This window comes from Pelobates fuscus, chromosome 9, assembly GCF_036172605.1.
Source record: "Pelobates fuscus isolate aPelFus1 chromosome 9, aPelFus1.pri, whole genome shotgun sequence".
NCBI lineage: Eukaryota > Metazoa > Chordata > Amphibia > Anura > Pelobatidae > Pelobates > Pelobates fuscus.
The window spans coordinates 14,627,735-14,646,214 of NC_086325.1; the positions used below are offsets into that span (position 1 = coordinate 14,627,735).

At 43.6% G+C, this 18,480-nt stretch overlaps 1 protein-coding gene across 1 annotated transcript; it reads left to right on the plus strand.

Moving 5' to 3' along the window:
* Nucleotides 1–8,188: 8,188 nt before the first annotated feature.
* LOC134572337 (galectin-4-like) lies at nt 8,189–17,901 on the plus strand. Its single transcript, XM_063431239.1, has 10 exons — nt 8,189–8,302; nt 10,508–10,596; nt 12,340–12,547; nt 13,044–13,178; nt 14,449–14,484; nt 15,201–15,236; nt 15,336–15,362; nt 16,154–16,242; nt 16,950–17,115; nt 17,722–17,901. The coding sequence occupies exons 1-10, from the start codon at nt 8,258–8,260 to the stop codon at nt 17,866–17,868; spliced, it is 978 nt and encodes a 325-aa protein (XP_063287309.1). The 5' UTR covers nt 8,189–8,257; the 3' UTR covers nt 17,869–17,901.
* The last annotated feature ends 579 nt before the right edge of the window (nt 17,902–18,480 follow it).

Genomic DNA, 18,480 nt, shown 5'->3' on the forward strand with positions numbered 1-18,480 from the left:
ACAGGTGGTTCCACTATATATAAAAATGTTATCTATGTTCAATCAGCTCCTATCACTAAGGGATTACTAGTCACTACCTCTCAGGTCTAAATTTACATTTGCTTATTTTAAACTGATTTGATTGATTGAAACTCAAATCATAAACCAATAAAAGATTATATTTCTCTAAACAGTGAATGGGAAATTGGAAAATGTAGACCGAAAGAACAGATTTCCAAAAATTAAAAAAGGCTATTCTGCTGTAAGTTATTCCACGCACAGATTTACAACATTGGTTTCAATTCTTCTCAATTCACTGTTGGGAGAATAACCCCCTATTCTGTTTATCCTATAATGCTACTACGTATTTCAAAACTCCCAAAGATTGCTTTAAAAAATCACTTTGATTGAACGTTGTCGAAGAGAAGGAAAAAAGAAAATTGAATGTTGTGTTTACACCCACTTTATCAGCTTTGTTGGAAAGTGGAGTTACAGACCCAAAAAGAGTTTGTGACAGTACCAGAAAATATAGGGGTGTGTGTTACAGCAATAGTTATAGTGTTTGTGTTTCTGAAAATAATAGTTTACAGACTGTGTGTGTGTGTGTGTGTGTTACAGTCATAGTTATAGACTCTGTGTGTGTGTGTGTGTTACAGTCATAGTTATAGACTCTGTGTGTGTGTGTGTGTGTGTTACAGTAATTGTTACAGACTGTGTGTGTGTGTGTGTGTGTGTTACAGTCATAGTTATAGACTCTGTGTGTGTGTGTGTGTGTGTTACAGTAATTGTTACAGACTGTGTGTGTGTGTGTGTTACAGTCATAGTTATAGACTCTGTGTGTGTGTGTGTGTGTGTTACAGTAATTGTTACAGACTGTGTGTGTGTGTGTGTGTGTTACAGTCATAGTTATAGACTCTGTGTGTGTGTGTGTGTGTGTGTTACAGTAATTGTTACAGACTGTGTGTGTGTGTGTGTGTGTTACAGTCATAGTTATAGACTCTGTGTGTGTGTGTGTTACAGTCATAGTTATAGACTCTGTGTGTGTGTGTGTGTGTGTTACAGTAATTGTTACAGACTGTGTGTGTGTGTGTGTTACAGTCATAGTTATAGACTCTCTGTGTGTGTGTGTGTGTGTGTTACAGTAATTGTTACAGACTGTGTGTGTGTGTGTGTGTGTTACAGTCATAGTTACAGACTGTGTGTGTGTGTGTGTGTGTGTTACAGTCATAGTTATAGACTCTGTGTGTGTGTGTGTGTGTGTTACAGTAATTGTTACAGACTGTGTGTGTGTGTGTGTGTGTTACAGTAATTGTTACAGACTGTGTGTGTGTGTGTGTTACAGTCATAGTTATAGACTCTGTGTGTGTGTGTGTGTGTGTTACAGTAATTGTTACAGACTGTGTGTGTGTGTGTGTTACAGTCATAGTTATAGACTCTGTGTGTGTGTGTGTGTGTGTTACAGTAATTGTTACAGACTGTGTGTGTGTGTGTGTGTGTTACAGTCATAGTTATAGACTCTGTGTGTGTGTGTGTGTGTTACAGTAATTGTTACAGACTGTGTGTGTGTGTGTGTGTGTGTGTGTGTTACAGTCATAGTTATAGACTCTGTGTGTGTGTGTGTGTGTGTTACAGTAATTGTTACAGACTGTGTGTGTGTGTGTGTGTGTTACAGTCATAGTTATAGACTCTGTGTGTGTGTGTGTGTGTTACAGTAATTGTTACAGACTGTGTGTGTGTGTGTGTGTGTGTGTGTTACAGTCATAGTTATAGACTCTGTGTGTGTGTGTGTGTGTGTTACAGTAATTGTTACAGACTGTGTGTGTGTGTGTGTGTGTTACAGTCATAGTTATAGACTCTGTGTGTGTGTGTTACAGTAATGGTTCTATGAGAAAATAGGGGGCTGGCTGCACTCACCTGAATATGCATAGTAAGGGTGCTGCTGGGGGCCAATTTATACACTAAAAACAGAAAATCCAGCCCACTCCATTATCCCCTAAACAGCAACTTCAGTGCTGTTAGAGTAGGACCTGCCAGAATGGGGTACATTGACGTTGTGGCAGGCTTATGCAATGTATGATCATATAATGTAACTAAACCCCCATTATTTTTTGCCTGGATTAGGTGTTTAAAAAAAACGAACTAAATCTGTCAGCACTGAAGTTGCTGTTTAGGGGATAATGTAGTGGGCTGGGTTTTCAGTTTTTATTGTATAATTTGGCCCCCAGCAGCACCCTACTTATGCATATTCAGGTGAATGCAGCCAGCCCCCTGTTTTTTCATATGTATATATATTTATATTTGGGAGTCTTGCCAACTCCTTGGCTTTGCACCCCTCCCTGTAACAGGTGCCTCATCCCAGGGCCTCGTAAAGGACTGTGTGCAGGCCCGGACTGGCCATCGGGCATACTGGGCAAATGCCCGGTGGGCCGCGATGACCGTGGGGCCGAGGCCGGCAGGGGAGATCTCATGCCAGCGCTACCCGAGCGCCAGCCCCGCTGTGTGCCTCCATGGGACGGTGGGGAGATCAAAGATCTCCCTCACCGGCCCACAGGCACTGGTACAGGCGGCTGGTGCTGGGGTGTGAGGGAGGCAGGCAGGAGGAGAGAACACCGGCGGAGCTCTAGCCAGCAGCTCCGCCGAGTCCTCTCGCGGGATTCTGAGCGTTGCCGCGGTTACCGCGGCAACGCTCAGATCTCGCGAGAGTGAACTCTAGCCTGCAGGGGCTAGAGTTCACTCTCACCACTGGACCACCAGGGAAGGAAGCTGCAGAAAGGATCCCCCCTCCCTTCTTACATTATGCCTGGGAGGGGGGATATTAAGCAACTGCCCCACCTCCACTAGGACCACCAGGGATCAGGGAGCACCCTCCATGGCACCACGGCACCCCACCATGGAAACCCGGCTCCCCACCCCCTCCCAGGCTAAAGGTAAGAAGGGAGGGGGGGGGGAATATAAATATAACTGTTTATTTTTTATTATTAATAAAAAAATATATATTTACTTTTAAATACAAAATACACTCACAATAACAGCCCCCTCACACACACACAGCACTCCCAGACACACACCCACAGCACTCCCAGACACACACACACACACAGCACTCCCAGAAACACACGGCACCCCGACACACAGCGCACCCCCAGACACACACAGCACACACAGCGCACCCCGACACACACAGTGCACCCCCAGACACACACAGCGCACCCCCAGACATACAAAATACACTCACACTAACAGCCCCCTCACACACACAGCACTCCCAGACACACACACACTGCACTCCCAGACAATCACAGTGCACCCCCAGACACACACAGCGCACCCCCAGACACACACATCGCACCCAGAAACACACAGCACTCTCAGACACACACAGCGCACCCCCAGACACACACAGCGCACCCAGAAACACACAGCACTCTCAGACACACACAGCACTCTCAGACACACACAGCACCCCCAGACACACACAGCACCCCGATACACAGCGCACCCCCAGACACACACAGTGCTCCCAGACACACACAGCGCCCCCCCAGACACACACAGCGCCCCCCGACACAGCGCCCCCCAGACACACACAGCGCCCGCCCCAGACACACACAGCGCACCCCCAGACACACACAGCACCTTCAGACACACACAGCACCCTCACTCACACACACACATATATATATATATACTTTATAATATATACACACACACACACTAAAGCACCCCTCACACTGCACCACTAAACACATTACGCTCCAGATAAACGCTAGATCCCTTGCCCTATATGCACTCTTAATCCTCCACACACACACACACACTCCCCTATACACACTCTGGGTCCTTTACACACTAGATCTCCTACACACACACACTACATTCCTTGTCAGCAAACACATACAACATTCTCTAAACACACCCTCTCTACAACCCCTAAACACACTACGTCACCTATGCACACACACTACAGCCCGTATGCACACACTCGCTACATCCCCTATAACACTATGTCCCCTATACACACACACTCTCTATAGCCCCTAGCCACACATATTACACCACAAACACAAATGAAATTGACCTATTTACACAATACCACACCACACTCTACACACACGCAATCCCACAAGCAGGCTCCAAACATATGCACCATGCACTTTCCTGGCCCTTTTGTCCTCTGGTATCCCACTTGTGGAGACACCAGAGACAATTTAAAAGCAAACACAGCGCAAACATGTTATTAAATTTGCTTGCGCTGCGCAGAACAAATTCAGGGCCTTTTTCTAATGCCAGAGCTCTTCAGTGGGGCTCTGCGTATTGAACCAACATGCTCACTTTGAGAGGGGGCGTGCTTGTCATTAGTGATGACAAAACACACCCTCTCTGGCCCCGCCCTCTTCTTAGGGGGCCGCTCTGATTGAAAAATGCCCGGGCCTAATTTTTTTCCCAGTCCGGCCCTGACTGTGTGTTACAGTAATAGTTATAGACTCTCTATGTGTATGTGTGTTTTACAGTAATGGTTATACACTGTGTGTGCGTTACAGTAATTGTTAGACACTGTAGGTGTATGTGTGTTACAGTAATTGTTATACACTAGGTGTGTGGGTTACAGTAATGGTTATACACTGTGTGTGTGTGTTACAGTAATTGTTATACACTCTGTAGGTGTGTGTGTGTTACAGTAATGGTTATACAATAGGTGTGTGTGTTACAGTAATGGTTATACACTGTGTGTGTGTGTGTGTGTTACAGTAATGGTTATACACTCTGTAGGAGTGTGTGTTTCAATGTCTCTCGTGTATATGTGAGATTTAATGTCTCTGAACAATTTGTGTGTGTGGTGCCACGATCTGTGTATACGTGAAGCCCAGAATTACACGTGTACATTACGGCTTGGTGTAAGGTTCATAGACATTATAGATCGAGGAAATAACTGTAATGTGGGTATCCTGGCCGCTCCCGCCTGATAATCAGCATTTATTGCTGATAAGAATGTTTGCCAATTCAACTCGCAGTGCGCTCCCATAATGTCTGCATTTATTGCTTTTCAGTCAAAGGCCGCTCATCCGTTCTACTTTATAGCTCAGAATATATTACTCTGCATTTCGTACCTGGGAATACCCAAAACTAAACTCTCCCCCTGCCTGGGGATAGTGTGACTGCTAGTTCAGTGAAGGAACCAAGTGTCTGAACCTGTTTAATGACACCTTCATGATTCACTTAAAGGGACACTCCACTGTCCAAATACAAAATAATTACAAATCACTGTTTAGTACATATAGCCCAAATGAAAACATGTATGCATTTAATTATCAGATATAGAGAACAGAGAAATTTCCCTTAGTCCTAGATTAACACAAACGTTAAATCTACGGCTAGGGAAATGGGTCAGAATTGGTGGTACCAGCTCCACCAGATATTTGCATGAACCCTTTAATGTGAGGATAATTGAACAAACGCACAATGCTCAGATTGTTCCCCTTTAAAAGGGAGAACTACTAAGCAAGCTGGTATGATAAAACGTACACGTTAATATTCAGCCTAATAAATCTTAGGATCTGGAGTCCGGTGGACAGGACAAAAACAGGGGAGGCAAAAGGAAATACAGAGCGATTCTAGCAATTATTGTTGCAGTGCATAAAAGATATCCCTATATCCACAAAGATACATTGGAACTTTATTAGCCTGTTATAAGATAAAGGGATACAATAGCAGCTGTGTATCAAACAGAATAACTCTGTTTCCTGTAGTTGCCAGTAATATCTACCCTTGGTGCATCAGAGGATCCTTCCTTTTGAATACTGTTACCAAGGAAGCCTTTAGGTGATAATCCCCTGAGCAGTACAATCCCTTCAGGTCTTACTGTGAAATCAATCGATTGGGTGATATGGCAACCCAATATGAACACAGTGTTAGAGTCTTCTGGGATATTGTAGCCAGTGCTAATATAGAGAAGTAATACAGAGGGAAAGATTGTCTGATAGCAAAAAGGACAGCGAGATCAGGGTATGTAATTGTAAGATAGAGTCTAATATAACGAAAGCCTGTCGCTGTTCTATTGTTTCCCTAACTTCTGCTACTAAACACCTTCGTGGGTGTTCTAAGCTGGATGGCTATACTAGATACTTATGTCCTCTCGAAAAAAATTGGACTCCAAGAAAGGAGATAGAAGAACTAGTGATTAGCGAGAAATAGTCATAACCAAAGTGATAGAGGAGGGGTTCCCTTGGTGCATTGTGAGTAGTGCACTGTGATGTGCCGAGGTGCAGTGACTGGGAATCCCCCCCCCCGTGTTGCCCGACGCGCGGTTCGGAGTATCAAACTCCTTCGTCAGGGGTGGAAATTGCCGCCCAAACCCTCCCGGTATTTAAATAACGGATAGCCAATCGGAGAGGAGATCGTCAAGTCGTCATCAATGACGTGCCGTGCTGAGTCCACGTGGACACAAAAGTAGGTGGAGTTGAGTCTCACTTACGTCGGATAATTGACTGAACAGCCCTTAGTGGATATTGATCATATTTAAGTAGTGTAAACAGGAAGAATTTATGATAATATCGTCAGTTATGGTTTGGCTATTATTATTTTAGCCCATTGGACATACAGAGCACTATGTGCCAATGATCTTGTAACCATATATGTACTATATCCAACATACTGTGAACAAACCTGCCGCTAAGGTGGTAAGCTATTTACACAAATATAGATCTGCCATTAGTATGCAGGAGTAGAAAAATGCTATGTCCAACATTAATATGAATGTATACACAGCTGTGGTGGTAAGTTGTTCACATAGATATAAAGCTGCCACTAGTATTTTTTAATTGTATATTGTTCTAATTAAAATCGATCTCTTTTGATCTTTATATGGTATGAATGGAACCTCTTCCGGAGCTAGGTTAACAGCCTTGTTGGGGAGAGTTACGTTGATCCATACATAAAAGAATCTCTGTATAGAATAGAGGGTGAGGGGGAATGGATGGTAAGTCCTGGGACAGCTGATGTCCCTGTTGAAAGTATAATAATAAAGTGACAAAATAATTAGAAAAACATTCCCTTAAGCTAATCAGAAGTGACTAAGATAAATAGAGTGGGCTATTTACAAATGTACAGAGGCTATATTTTATTTGGAGACTTCTAAATAAATGGGGAGTATGAAAACCCCTCGTTGAGACCTTTGGGGGACAGGGTTTTGAGGCGGTAAATCCAATAGCATTCACGTCTCCTTAAGCGTTGATCCCAGTTGCCCTTCCTCTGGTCCTGTTTGATTAATTCAATGCCTTGGAATTTGAGGACATTGGGGGTCTCCATTGTGAGCTGTTTTCACATGTCTGGAGACCGAGGTTTCAATGTTCCTGCATTTAATTATGTTTTTTTTCATTGAGGGTAAATCTTAAACCAGCATACAAAAACTGTAGATCTCTTGTCTGCAGCCTTTGCTAGCCTTCCCATTATAACCCCGCCCAGACTTTCCGTATCTGTCCAATCACAGACTTCCCAATGTAGCTCAATGAGAAGTCTTTGCAAGGCAGGTGCTCTGGGCAAGTGCTGCCTCTTGACTTTAGCTCCACTGAGCTAAACAAACCAGGAAGTAAGAGGACCACCTGTTTGATTGACGGCCATGGGGGTGTAACAAGGTTAATTTATAAAAGTGTCATTTTCGATTGGAATCTGCACACTCTTCACACGAAAAGTTCCTCAGCAAGCTAACGCACGTTAGGGCTTTGGAGTGTTCCTGTAACCCTGCACTGCAGAGAGCCCCAGGAGGAAGGATTTCCTAAACAATTGTTTAATGTGATTAGAGCTGGCATTAGGATGCCAGGATTGGACCTGCCAAGAATGGGGTACATTACCGTTGTGGCAGGCTTCTGCGATATATGATCATCTACTGTAACTGTACCCCCATTACTATATTTAATAAGCTCAGGGCAATGTGTATATTTTACTGACTCCATTAAATGAATTCACAGTCTGTTCTCTGATCATTCTTTGTCACAGGTGAGTTCCTTGCTTGCTGCCAGTACCTGGTGGTATCTCTGTTCCGTCAGATGGGTATGAGGTTTGATACCAGTGGGTGCGTGTGTCATTGCTAACGTCCCCGGTGTTTGCTCGGATATTAGTACATGGGTTTTTTGTCACGTGTACAGTAAGGTATTTAAAGTCATTTCTCAAGGATGGAGAGTAGGGGTCAAGGGTTGTAGGTGTTGTTAGACATTTGCCCAACCCACTTCTTATCTCTTTATTAAGGCAGCTACCTGTATTCTGCTCACAGCAATCAGCAGACATGGCTTTCGTGGCAGCTCCTGGTTACCAGCCAGTCTATAATCCGGTAATCAATTCATCGCCATCACCTTCAGTATCAACAATGTCTGTCTGTCTCTTTCCCCAGCAATGTGCCTGTATGTCTGTGTCAATCTGTCTGTCTCATACCATCTCACTAAGTCTGTATCATACTGTCTCACTGTGACAGTCTCATACCATCGCACTGCGTCTGTCTTATTTCCATGCATTATGTCTGTCTGTCTTATACCATTTCACTGTGTCTGTCTGTTTCATACCATCACACTGTGTCTCTTTGCCACACACTGTGCCCGTGTCTGTCTGTCTCATTGCCCCACACTTCTTGTGTCTATCTCATTGTCACGCACTGTCTGTCTTGTTGTTCCACACTGTGTCTGTCTATCTCATTGTCACGCACTGTCTGTCTATCTCATTGTCACCCACTGTCTGTCTTGTTGTTCCACACGGTGTCTGTCTATCTCATTGTTACACACTATCTGTTTATCTCATTGCCACGCACTGTCTGTCTTGTTGTTCCACACTGTGTCTGTCTATCTCATTGTTACACACTATCTGTCTATCTCATTGTCACGCACTGTCTGTCTATCTCATTGTTACGCACTGTCTGTCTATCTCCTTGTCACGCACTGTTTGTCTAACTTATTGCCACGCGCTGTCTGTCTTGTTGTTCTGCACTGGATTTGCCTGTCTCATTGCCACATTGCCACATACTGAATTTCTCCTTGCCCTGCAATGTGTCTGTCTATCTCATTACCCCACACTGTGTTTGCCTATCTCATACCATTTTACTGTGTCTGTCTATTTCATACCGTTTCACTGTGTCTGTCTGTTTCATACCATTGTACTTTCTATCTGTCTCGGTGCCCCGCATTGTGTCTGTCTCATTTCTCGCAATGTATTTGTTTATCTCATTGCCACATACGGTCTGTCTTGTTTCATCACACTGTGTCTGGTGGTCTCATTCCTTGCATCGTGTCTGTCTGTCTCATTCCTCTCATTGTGTCTGTCTGTCTCATTGCCACATACTGTCTGTCTTGTTTTATCACACTGTGTCTGGTTGTCTCATTCCTTGCATCGTGTCTGTCTTGTTGTTTCACACCGTGTCTGTCTGTCTCATTCCTTGTGCATTTCAGCAATATAATGTGCTCGAGGAGTCTGGAGTGTCCCTTTAAACACGGGAGGTTATATTGTATGCATGCTGCAGGACTGTAATGGCTCTTTATATACGCATCCTGTGGTTCCAGTCTTATTGGAAAATAAAATCCATTAGTACATTTCATACTAAAACAAAATTCTAAAGAATTAAAATCCGAAATGCAGAATTTAGGCAAAAAAGGGCTGATTCGGAAAAAAATATCAAACTCATCAGCAATCCCTACTTGGCTAGTTTAGTGTAAATTTTTAAAATCCTATTTAAATTCTCTACATGTCAGAGTTTAGTCAATAAACCGACTTTGTCAGCAACAACGTGGCAACTTTCCCGAATTTCCCGAATGCAGCTATTTTGGTCTAACATTTCACGGTCAATTCTCTGACGGGTTATTTTGCCACTGATGGCACTGATGTGGAGTCAGAGGATTTCCCAAATCAGCGGGGTTTTTTTTTCTGGTTTTGCACTTCATGTTTCAGTTAATCACAGCTCAGTGTTTAGTGAATAAATTGAGTGTCGTTCGGTTAGTAAATAACCGTGAAAGCAACGTCTTGCGCTTGTTCAGACACAATGTATTCGCCTTTCTATAGAGCGCCTGTTAAAAGTCAGAATTGTTCTATTCACTAAAACTGCAGTTACTATAGTTAGATGCAATGTAACTCTGTATACAAATAGAACATGCTTTATTATTATTATTATTACTATATTATATTATAAGTAGTAGTATTATATTCATGTTCTGATTCTCGGCCATTTGCACATTTTCTTGGGTCTCTCGTTGGGTTTCCCCGCCATTTAACAGCTTATCTAACAGAGTCAAAGATAAATTGATGCCAGCCAAACCGTGCTTACTGGCGCAATTATACTATAGCATCACGGGAATCCCTACTCAATTCGCGTGAATTAATGTTACATCCGAGTCTAGATTTCTGAATCAATATTTATTTATACTGAACCAGTATATACAATAAAAAAGGTCTGACAGGTGTCTGCTGTACGTTAAGGTGTGCGTTTTGTGTGTTTCTCTTCCCCTGTCCAACCCGACGCGCTCTTCATTGTATTATTTTGCCCTCTGCCCTACAGGCGCTCCCTTTCCGGAACCCAATCTATGGCGGTCTGCGGCCGGGGATGTCGGTTTATATTCAGGGCGTTATCCCCCATCATGTTCACAGGTCAGTAAGGGAGAGGTTTAACGAGGGGGAGGAAGATTTTCAATCCGTTTATTGCGGCTGACACAGGGCGTGGATGAACTCTGAACCGTGCTTTATAGATATACAATACAGGGAATGCATAGGTGTATGTTTAACATGCAATGATTAATTTAACTCTTTTATTGTTGGCACAGAGACCTCACCCCTCCTTACAGGGCTACACATTACTCATTCATTCATTGGAAGGGTTAACACATTATAGTAACTACCAAGCAAAGTTCCACTTGGAGTTAAATTACAGGAAGCTCTGTGTGTTCTTTGTCATGGATTTCAAAGTGCAATCACGGGATTAGGTTACATATAACGTCCTAATAATGGCGGTTCCCTCCTTCAAAGCAATTTCAATCCTGATATTTCTCCTTCATCTCTGCGATAATTCTACCTCTCTCCTTCCTTTATACACCCCATCACTATCTCTCCTTCCTTTATACACCCCATCACTATCTCTCCTTCCTCTATACACCCCATCACTATCTCTCCTTCCTCTATACATCCCTCACTATCTCTCCTTCCTTTATACACCCCATCACTATCTCTCCTTCCTCTATACACCCCATCACTATCTCTCCTTCCTCTATACACCCCATCACTATCTCTCCTTCCTTTATACACCCCATCACTATCTCTCCTTCCTCTATACACCCCATCACTATCTCTCCTTCCTCTATACATCCCTCACTATCTCTCCTTCCTTTATACACCCCATCACTATCTCTCCTTCCTCTATACACCCCATCACTATCTCTCCTTCCTCTATACATCCCTCACTATCTCTCCTTCCTTTATACACCCCATCACTATCTCTCCTTCCTCTATACACCCTATCACTATCTCTCCTTCCTCTATACACCCCTCACTATCTCTCCTTCCTCTATACACCCATCACTATCTCTCCTTCCTCTATACACCCCTCACTATCTCTCCTTCCTCTATACATCCATCACTATCTCTCCTTCCTCTATACATCCCTCACTATCTCTCCTTCCTCTATACATCCATCACTATCTCTCCTTCCTTTATATATCCCTCACTATCTCTCCTTCCTCTATACATCCCTCACTATCTCTCCTTCCTCTATACATCCCTCACTATCTCTCCTTTCTTTATATACCCCTCACTATCTCTCCTTCCTCTATACATCCATCACTATCTCTCTTTCCTCTATACATCCCTCACTATCTCTCCTTCCTCTATACATCCATCACTATCTCTCCTTCCTTTATACATCCCTCACTATCTCTCCTTCCTCTATACATCCCTCACTATCTCTCCTTCCTTTATACATCCCTCACTATCTCTCCTCCCTCTAATTATCCCTCACTATCTCTCCATCCTCTATACATCCCTCACTATCTCTCCTCCCTCTATACATCCCTCACTATCTCTCCTCCCTCTAATCATCCCTCACTATCTCTCCTCCCTCTAATCATCCCTCACTATCTCTCCATCCTCTATACATCCCTCACTATCTCTCCATCCTCTATACATCCCTCACTATCTCTCCTTCCTCTATACATCCCTCACTCTCTCTTCTTCCCAACATACATTCTCCATTTCCCATCACTGGTTAAACCATCAGCTGTGATATCAGTTAAAGTTCGTGATTAAGCAGATATCACAGATGATGGTCAATGCCTAGGGACAGCTCCATTTTTTTTATCTGTTGGTCCATATCTCTTTCACATCTGATTATTTCCCTGTCAGGTTTGCTGTGAACTTCTCCTGTGGTCAGTATGACGGAACAGACATTGCCTTCCACTTCAATCCACGATTCGATGGGAAGGACCATGTTGTTTTTAACTCTTTCCAGTCTGGCTCCTGGGGCCCAGAAGAGAGGAGACATGATGGCTTCCCTTTACATAAAGGGAGACACTTTGAGCTGGTCTTTATAGTTAATATGGGAGGTTATCAGGTGAGCAATATCTTCAATTAAACAATATTTAAGCTTCAGAACCACATTTGTAAAAAGTCAATCTCACATGTAACCTTTGAAATGAAGTTCATCCATAGCAACCAAATTAAATCACCCTTACATTGCTCTCGAAGTTAATGTGTAAAGTAATAGAGACGAGGGAGCAAGAATGCCTGATGCTCTTTTCCTGGTACTATTGATGGACAAAACAAATTTAATGTGACATTAGTAACAATAATGTAGATGTCAAAAAGTAGAAGGATGAGGACCAGATGGATCCTGAGTTTAGCTATAAACAATATATTTATAAGTGGTCCGTGAGTTAACCTGTATTAGTCATTCATGTTAAAACTTGACCGGCCAGTCAGTATAAGTAGAAATGATTGGAGAATTATTGAAATAGGTGGATGCCATAAATATGATCATTCTCTTCATCTCCGTGGACAAGTTTTTATGATAACAAAGGAGGTGCCCCTTGCTGTTTCTCTTTCAACAGGTAAATGTCAATGGATTACCATTCTATGAATACCGTCACAGGATTCCCATTGAACGCGTGCAATGCGTACATGTAGACGGAGACGTGACCATTCAATCCCTCACAGTGGTCGGCGGAGGCGGATACATGGGTGGGGTAAGCGATGAGTTGTATGGTGACAGAGAAAATGATGACAGAGTTTAGGGGGTAATTACATTAAATAATATTAATAGAAAATATATGTTTAAATTAAGAATGAAGGATGGTGACATGTTGGAGTAGTAATGCATTAGTAAGTTAGTAGGTTATGACCATTAGTGAGCCAAGAGCTCCTGCAACACAATTACCTGTGCCCTAATGCAAATTCATCAACCACAGACCATAGCATGCATTGCTGGTAAAACTAAACAGACAGGCTAGACTAGGTTTTCAAATTAAATGGGTGAAACTGTTGGTATTTTAATGGGAGATTATGTGGATATTGTTGGATTGAGTTATACAGACAGTTTTGTTGGGGTTGAGTTGTTGGATGTGTGATGTTGTGGATATTTTTGGCATTTGGCTGTTGGGTTGATTTTGCAGTGGGTATTGTTAGGCTTGGGTTGTTAGATGGGTATAGCTGTGTCTATTGTTGTTGAGTTGTTAGATGGGTATAGCAGTGTCTATTGTTGTTGTTGGGTTGTTTGATGGGTATAGCAGTGTCTATTGTTGTTGAGTTGTTAGGTGGGTATAGCAGAGTCTATTGTTGTTGAGTTGTTAGATGGGTATAGCAGTGTCTATTGTTGTTGTTGGGTTGTTAGATGGGTATAGCAGTGGCTATTGTTGTGGTAGGGTTGTTAGATGGGTATGGCAGTGGGTGTTATTGGGTTCAGTTGTTGGGTGGATGATGCAGTGAGTATTGTTAGGTAGGAGAAGCAGAGGGTATTTTTATGGTTGGGATGTTGGATGGGTGATGCAGTGGGTATTGTTGGGGTTGGGTTGTGATGCCGAGGGTATTGTTAGGTAGGAGATGCAGTGGGTATTGTTGGGGTTGGGTTGTGATGCCGAGGGTATTGTTAGGGAGGAGATGCAGTGGGTATTTTTATGGTTGGGATGTTGGATGGGTGATGCAGTGGGTATTCTTGGGTTCTGTTGTTGAATGGGTGATGCAGTGGGTATTGTTTGGGTTCGGTTGTGATGCCGAGGGTATTGTTAGGTAGAAAAAGCAGATGGTATTTTTATAGCTGGGATGTTGGATGGGTGATGCAGTGGGTATTGTTGGGGTTGGGTTGTGATGCCGAGGGTATTGTTAGGTAGAAGAAGCAGAGGGTATTTTTATGGTTGGGATGTTGGATGGGTGACACTCTGGGTATTGGGGCTGCATGCTCTTGTGTGATTTACCCTGCATTCTATGTTCTTGACATTGGTTTGGGGACTTTATTTACAGGGTGCTGCGACACTTCCTTCCTTCCCTCCAGGAGGGGTAAGTATTACACTGTGAAAAGCCTGAAAAATAAAATAAAAACACCCAGGCGGTGTGTCATGTAGGTAGGTGGTAGACAGGCCCTGTGTCATGTAGGTAGGGGCATCAGATTATGCAGTGTGTGGGAAAGGGGAATCCAGGCCCTTTTTTTGTGGGTAAGGGGAAGCCAGGCCCTGTGCTTTGTGGGTAGGTGGTGGCCAGGCCCTGTGCTTTGTGGAAAAGGGGAATCCAAGCCCTGCCTTTTGTGGGTAGGTGGTAGCCAGTACCTGTGTTATGTGGGTAGTAGGTGTTAGCTAGGCCCTCTGATTTGTGGGTAAGGGGAAGCCAGGCCCTGTGCTTTGTGGGTATGAGGTAGCCAGGCCCTGTGCTTTGTGGGTATGAGATAGCCAGGTCCTGTGCTTTGTGGGTAGGTGCTAGCCAGGCCCTGTGTCATGTAGGTAGGTGGTAGCCAGTCTCGGTGCTGTGCGTGTGTTAGTGAGGAGCAAAGTACTAGGTGAAGTGGGTCAGGTGAGAACCCAGGAACTGGTTAATATTTAGGGAGGCTAAGTGGGTGCCTAGGATCCCCAGAGAGTAACTGGCTGAATAGAATAGAACACGTTTCTATTTATATTAATGATAGAGCTTGTACTGAGGTTCCCTGGTGGGAGGGGGATGCAGACTTTAGTAGTTGGTTTCTGAGGTTATCTGAATTTTACCGTGACCCTTTCTCTCTCCAGGGACAAATGCCGGGATTTCCAGGTGGGAACCTACCCGTGAGTATCTTTTACAGTGTGCAAATAATACTGTAACTACTAAGCAGCATTTGTGTAGATGTGTTTAACCATTTACTTTATGTATCATTATCTTGGCAGATATTGGGGGGCCCTACATATAACCCGGTGAGGATCCACGGATGGATGTCTGTTCATGTTCATGTTCATGTGGCTCATGTTTTGTCTCTTTTCTGACCCTCTGTCAGTGTGTGTCCATCTATCTGTCTGTGCATCCCTGTGACTGTGTGTATGTATTGTTTTGTGTGCCTTTGTGTCTCCCTCTAGCTGTTTGTGATTGGCCCTCTAGACTATCCATCTGTGTCTGTCTGTGTGTGACCTTTTGTCTGTATCTGTCCTCTATCTGTCTGTAATCCTCTAGTCTGTCTCTATCTAGCCCTTTACGTGTTTCTTCTGCTCGTGTGTGTCCCTTTGTCTGTATTTTTCCTCTGTCTTTGCATGTCCCTTTGTTTCTGTGTCCCTGTCTGTCTATCTGTGTGCGTCTCTTTGTTTCTGTGTGTCCTCTATCTGTGTGTGTCCCTTTGTTTCTGTGTGTCCTCTGTCGGTCTATCTGTGTGTGTCTCTTTGTTTCTGTGTGTCCTCTGTCTGTATCTGTGAGCGCCACTTTGTTTCTGTGTGTCCTCTGTCTGTCTATCTGTGTGTGTCTCTTTGTTTCTGTGTGTCCTCTGTCTGTGTCTCTTTGTTTCTGGGTGTCCTCTGTCTGTATCTGTGTGCACCCCTTTGTTTCTGTGTGTCCCCTGTCTGTCAATCTGTGTGTGCGTCCCTTTGTTTCTGTGTGTCCTCTGTCTGTCAATCTGTGTGCATCCCTTTGTTTCTGTGTGTCCTCTGTCTGTCTATCTGTTTGTGTCCTTTTGTTTCTGTGTGTCCTCTGTCTGACACTCCTTGCTTTGTGTCTACAGCCGGTGCCATACTTTGGAATGATGCCGGGAGGTTTATCATCCAAGAGAACAGTGATAGTCAGAGGATTTGTTCCAATGGGAGCTCAGAAGTGAGTTTCATGCAGCTTTATACACAGCACACTGTATTCTTGCATACATCTTATACACAATATATTGTCTTCTTACATACAGATATTATCGTTAAATTCTGGTGTCATTTATGGGAACTTCATTGCCAAAAATACTAGCATGTTTCTTACTAAGCAGTTACATATGACAAGCATAAAATCTCTGCTTCTTTGCTATACATTGCTATTTAAGGCATATCCTATAATATCTGAAACATTGTATTCTTTCAATACTCTGTGTGTAATACAGAGACACCCCCTGCTCTGTGTGTAATACAGAGACACCCCCTGCTCTGTGTGTAATACAGATACACTCCCTGCTCTGTGTGTAATACAGAGACACTCCCTGCTCTGTGTATAATACAGATACACTCCCTGCTCTGTGTGTAATACAGAGACACCCCCTGCTCTGTGTGTAATACAGAGACACCCCCTGCTCTGTGTGTAATACAGAGACACCCCCTGCTCTGTGTGTAATACAGATACACTCCCTGCTCTGTGTATAATACAGATACACTCCCTGCTCTGTGTGTAATACAGATACACTCCCTGCTCTGTGTGTAATACAGAGACACTCCCTGCTCTGTGTATAATACAGAGACACCCCCTGCTCGGTGTGTAATACAGATACACTCCCTGCTCTGTGCGTAATACCTGTGTTAATATTACAAATGTTTCTTCCTTTGCAGGTTTGTTATTAATTTCAAGGTGACATCAACCAATGAAATCGCATTGCATTTTAACCCTCGAATGAATGAGAATGCCGTGGTGCGGAATAGCTTGCTGAGAGGATCGTGGGGGAACGAAGAGCGAAACGTTCCGTTTAACCCCTTCCTTCCTGGACAGTATTTTGATGTCAGTATCAGATAAATGCAATCTGTACATATCTGTGCTGGGCATCTCCCAACACACCCCTCTACCTACCTGACACCCCCTCTACCTACCTGACATAACCTACCTGGTACAGCCTCTATCTATTGGACATAACCAACCTGACATCATCCTCTACCTACCTGACATAACCTACCCAACATTCCCCTCTACCTACCTGACATACCCTACCTGACATCATCCTCTACCTACCTGACATAACCTACCCAACATTCCCCTCTACCTACCTGACATACCCTACCTGACATCATCCTCTACCTACCTGACATAACCTACCCAACATTCCCCTCTACCTACCTGACAACCTACCTGACATCATCCTCTACCTACCTGATATAACCTACCTGACATAACCTACCATCACCCTCTACCTACCTGACGTCACCCTCTACCTACCTGACATAACCTACCTGGCACGCCCTCTACCTACCTGAAATACCCTACGTGATATACTCCCTTTACCTGTCTGACATGTCCTGTCATCTCTTTGCCCCTCTACCTGCCTGACATTTTCAATCCTGTTGCATTCAGAATATTCTATTCTCTCACATGGATCATTTCTTCCACCAGATCTCCATCCGATGTGGGAATCATCGCTTTAAAATCTATGTGAATGGCCAGCACTTCTGCGACTACGGTCACCGGTACTCTGCGTTCCAGATGGTCGATGGACTTGAGATCGATGGCAATGTGGTTTTATCCCTCGTGCAGTTTTAAAAGCCTATCTTCCACCCGGACCCACCCAGACCCGGGGACCGTCTGTGAATCATTTGGTGTCAAAACAAAACATAATAAAAAATGGGAATTACATGTGGCTCTGACCAGTGAGAGAAAGAGCTGTGTTTCTGAATTAAATCTCCAATCCACATTCCTTGCGTCTGTGTGTGTTCTGCTTACTGTATAAATATGTTTCATTTTACATGTCCCGCAATACGTTGCCGCAGACGGAATTCTGACAGAATTTCCTGTTTGAGCCCACGTTACATTTGAATTATCACATATTAACTGCAGCTTTAATGATGTCAGGTGGAGCTGTTCCAGTGGATGGCTGAGAGTTATGGGTTTGTTAGGATGTAATGATTTTTCTGAGAGTGATGGGCATCAAATGATAAAGACATCACCATAGCAAATCATTGGAAATGTCCTGGCTGTCGGCAACCAGAAAACATACCCGGGGTAAACTAGGCTGGAAAGCCCTCAAAGATTGAAAACAGCTCTATCAAAATACCATAATGTCCATATCTCATAATAGCTTGGCAGACCACGAACAATATAACGTTGTATGCGTTTGTTATTATCATTGTGTGCTTAATCAGTTTTCAAGGGGAT

Bases quoted from the DNA above. Each gene is read 5' to 3' on its own strand.
- LOC134572337 (XM_063431239.1), top strand. From the start codon at position 8,258: ATGGCTTTCGTGGCAGCTCCTGGTTACCAGCCAGTCTATAATCCG. The intron at 13,179-14,448 runs GTAAGCGATGAG...CTTTATTTACAG, and splicing joins GAGGCGGATACATGGGTGGG to GGTGCTGCGACACTTCCTTC. The intron at 15,363-16,153 runs GTGAGGATCCAC...TTGTGTCTACAG, and splicing joins GGGGCCCTACATATAACCCG to CCGGTGCCATACTTTGGAAT.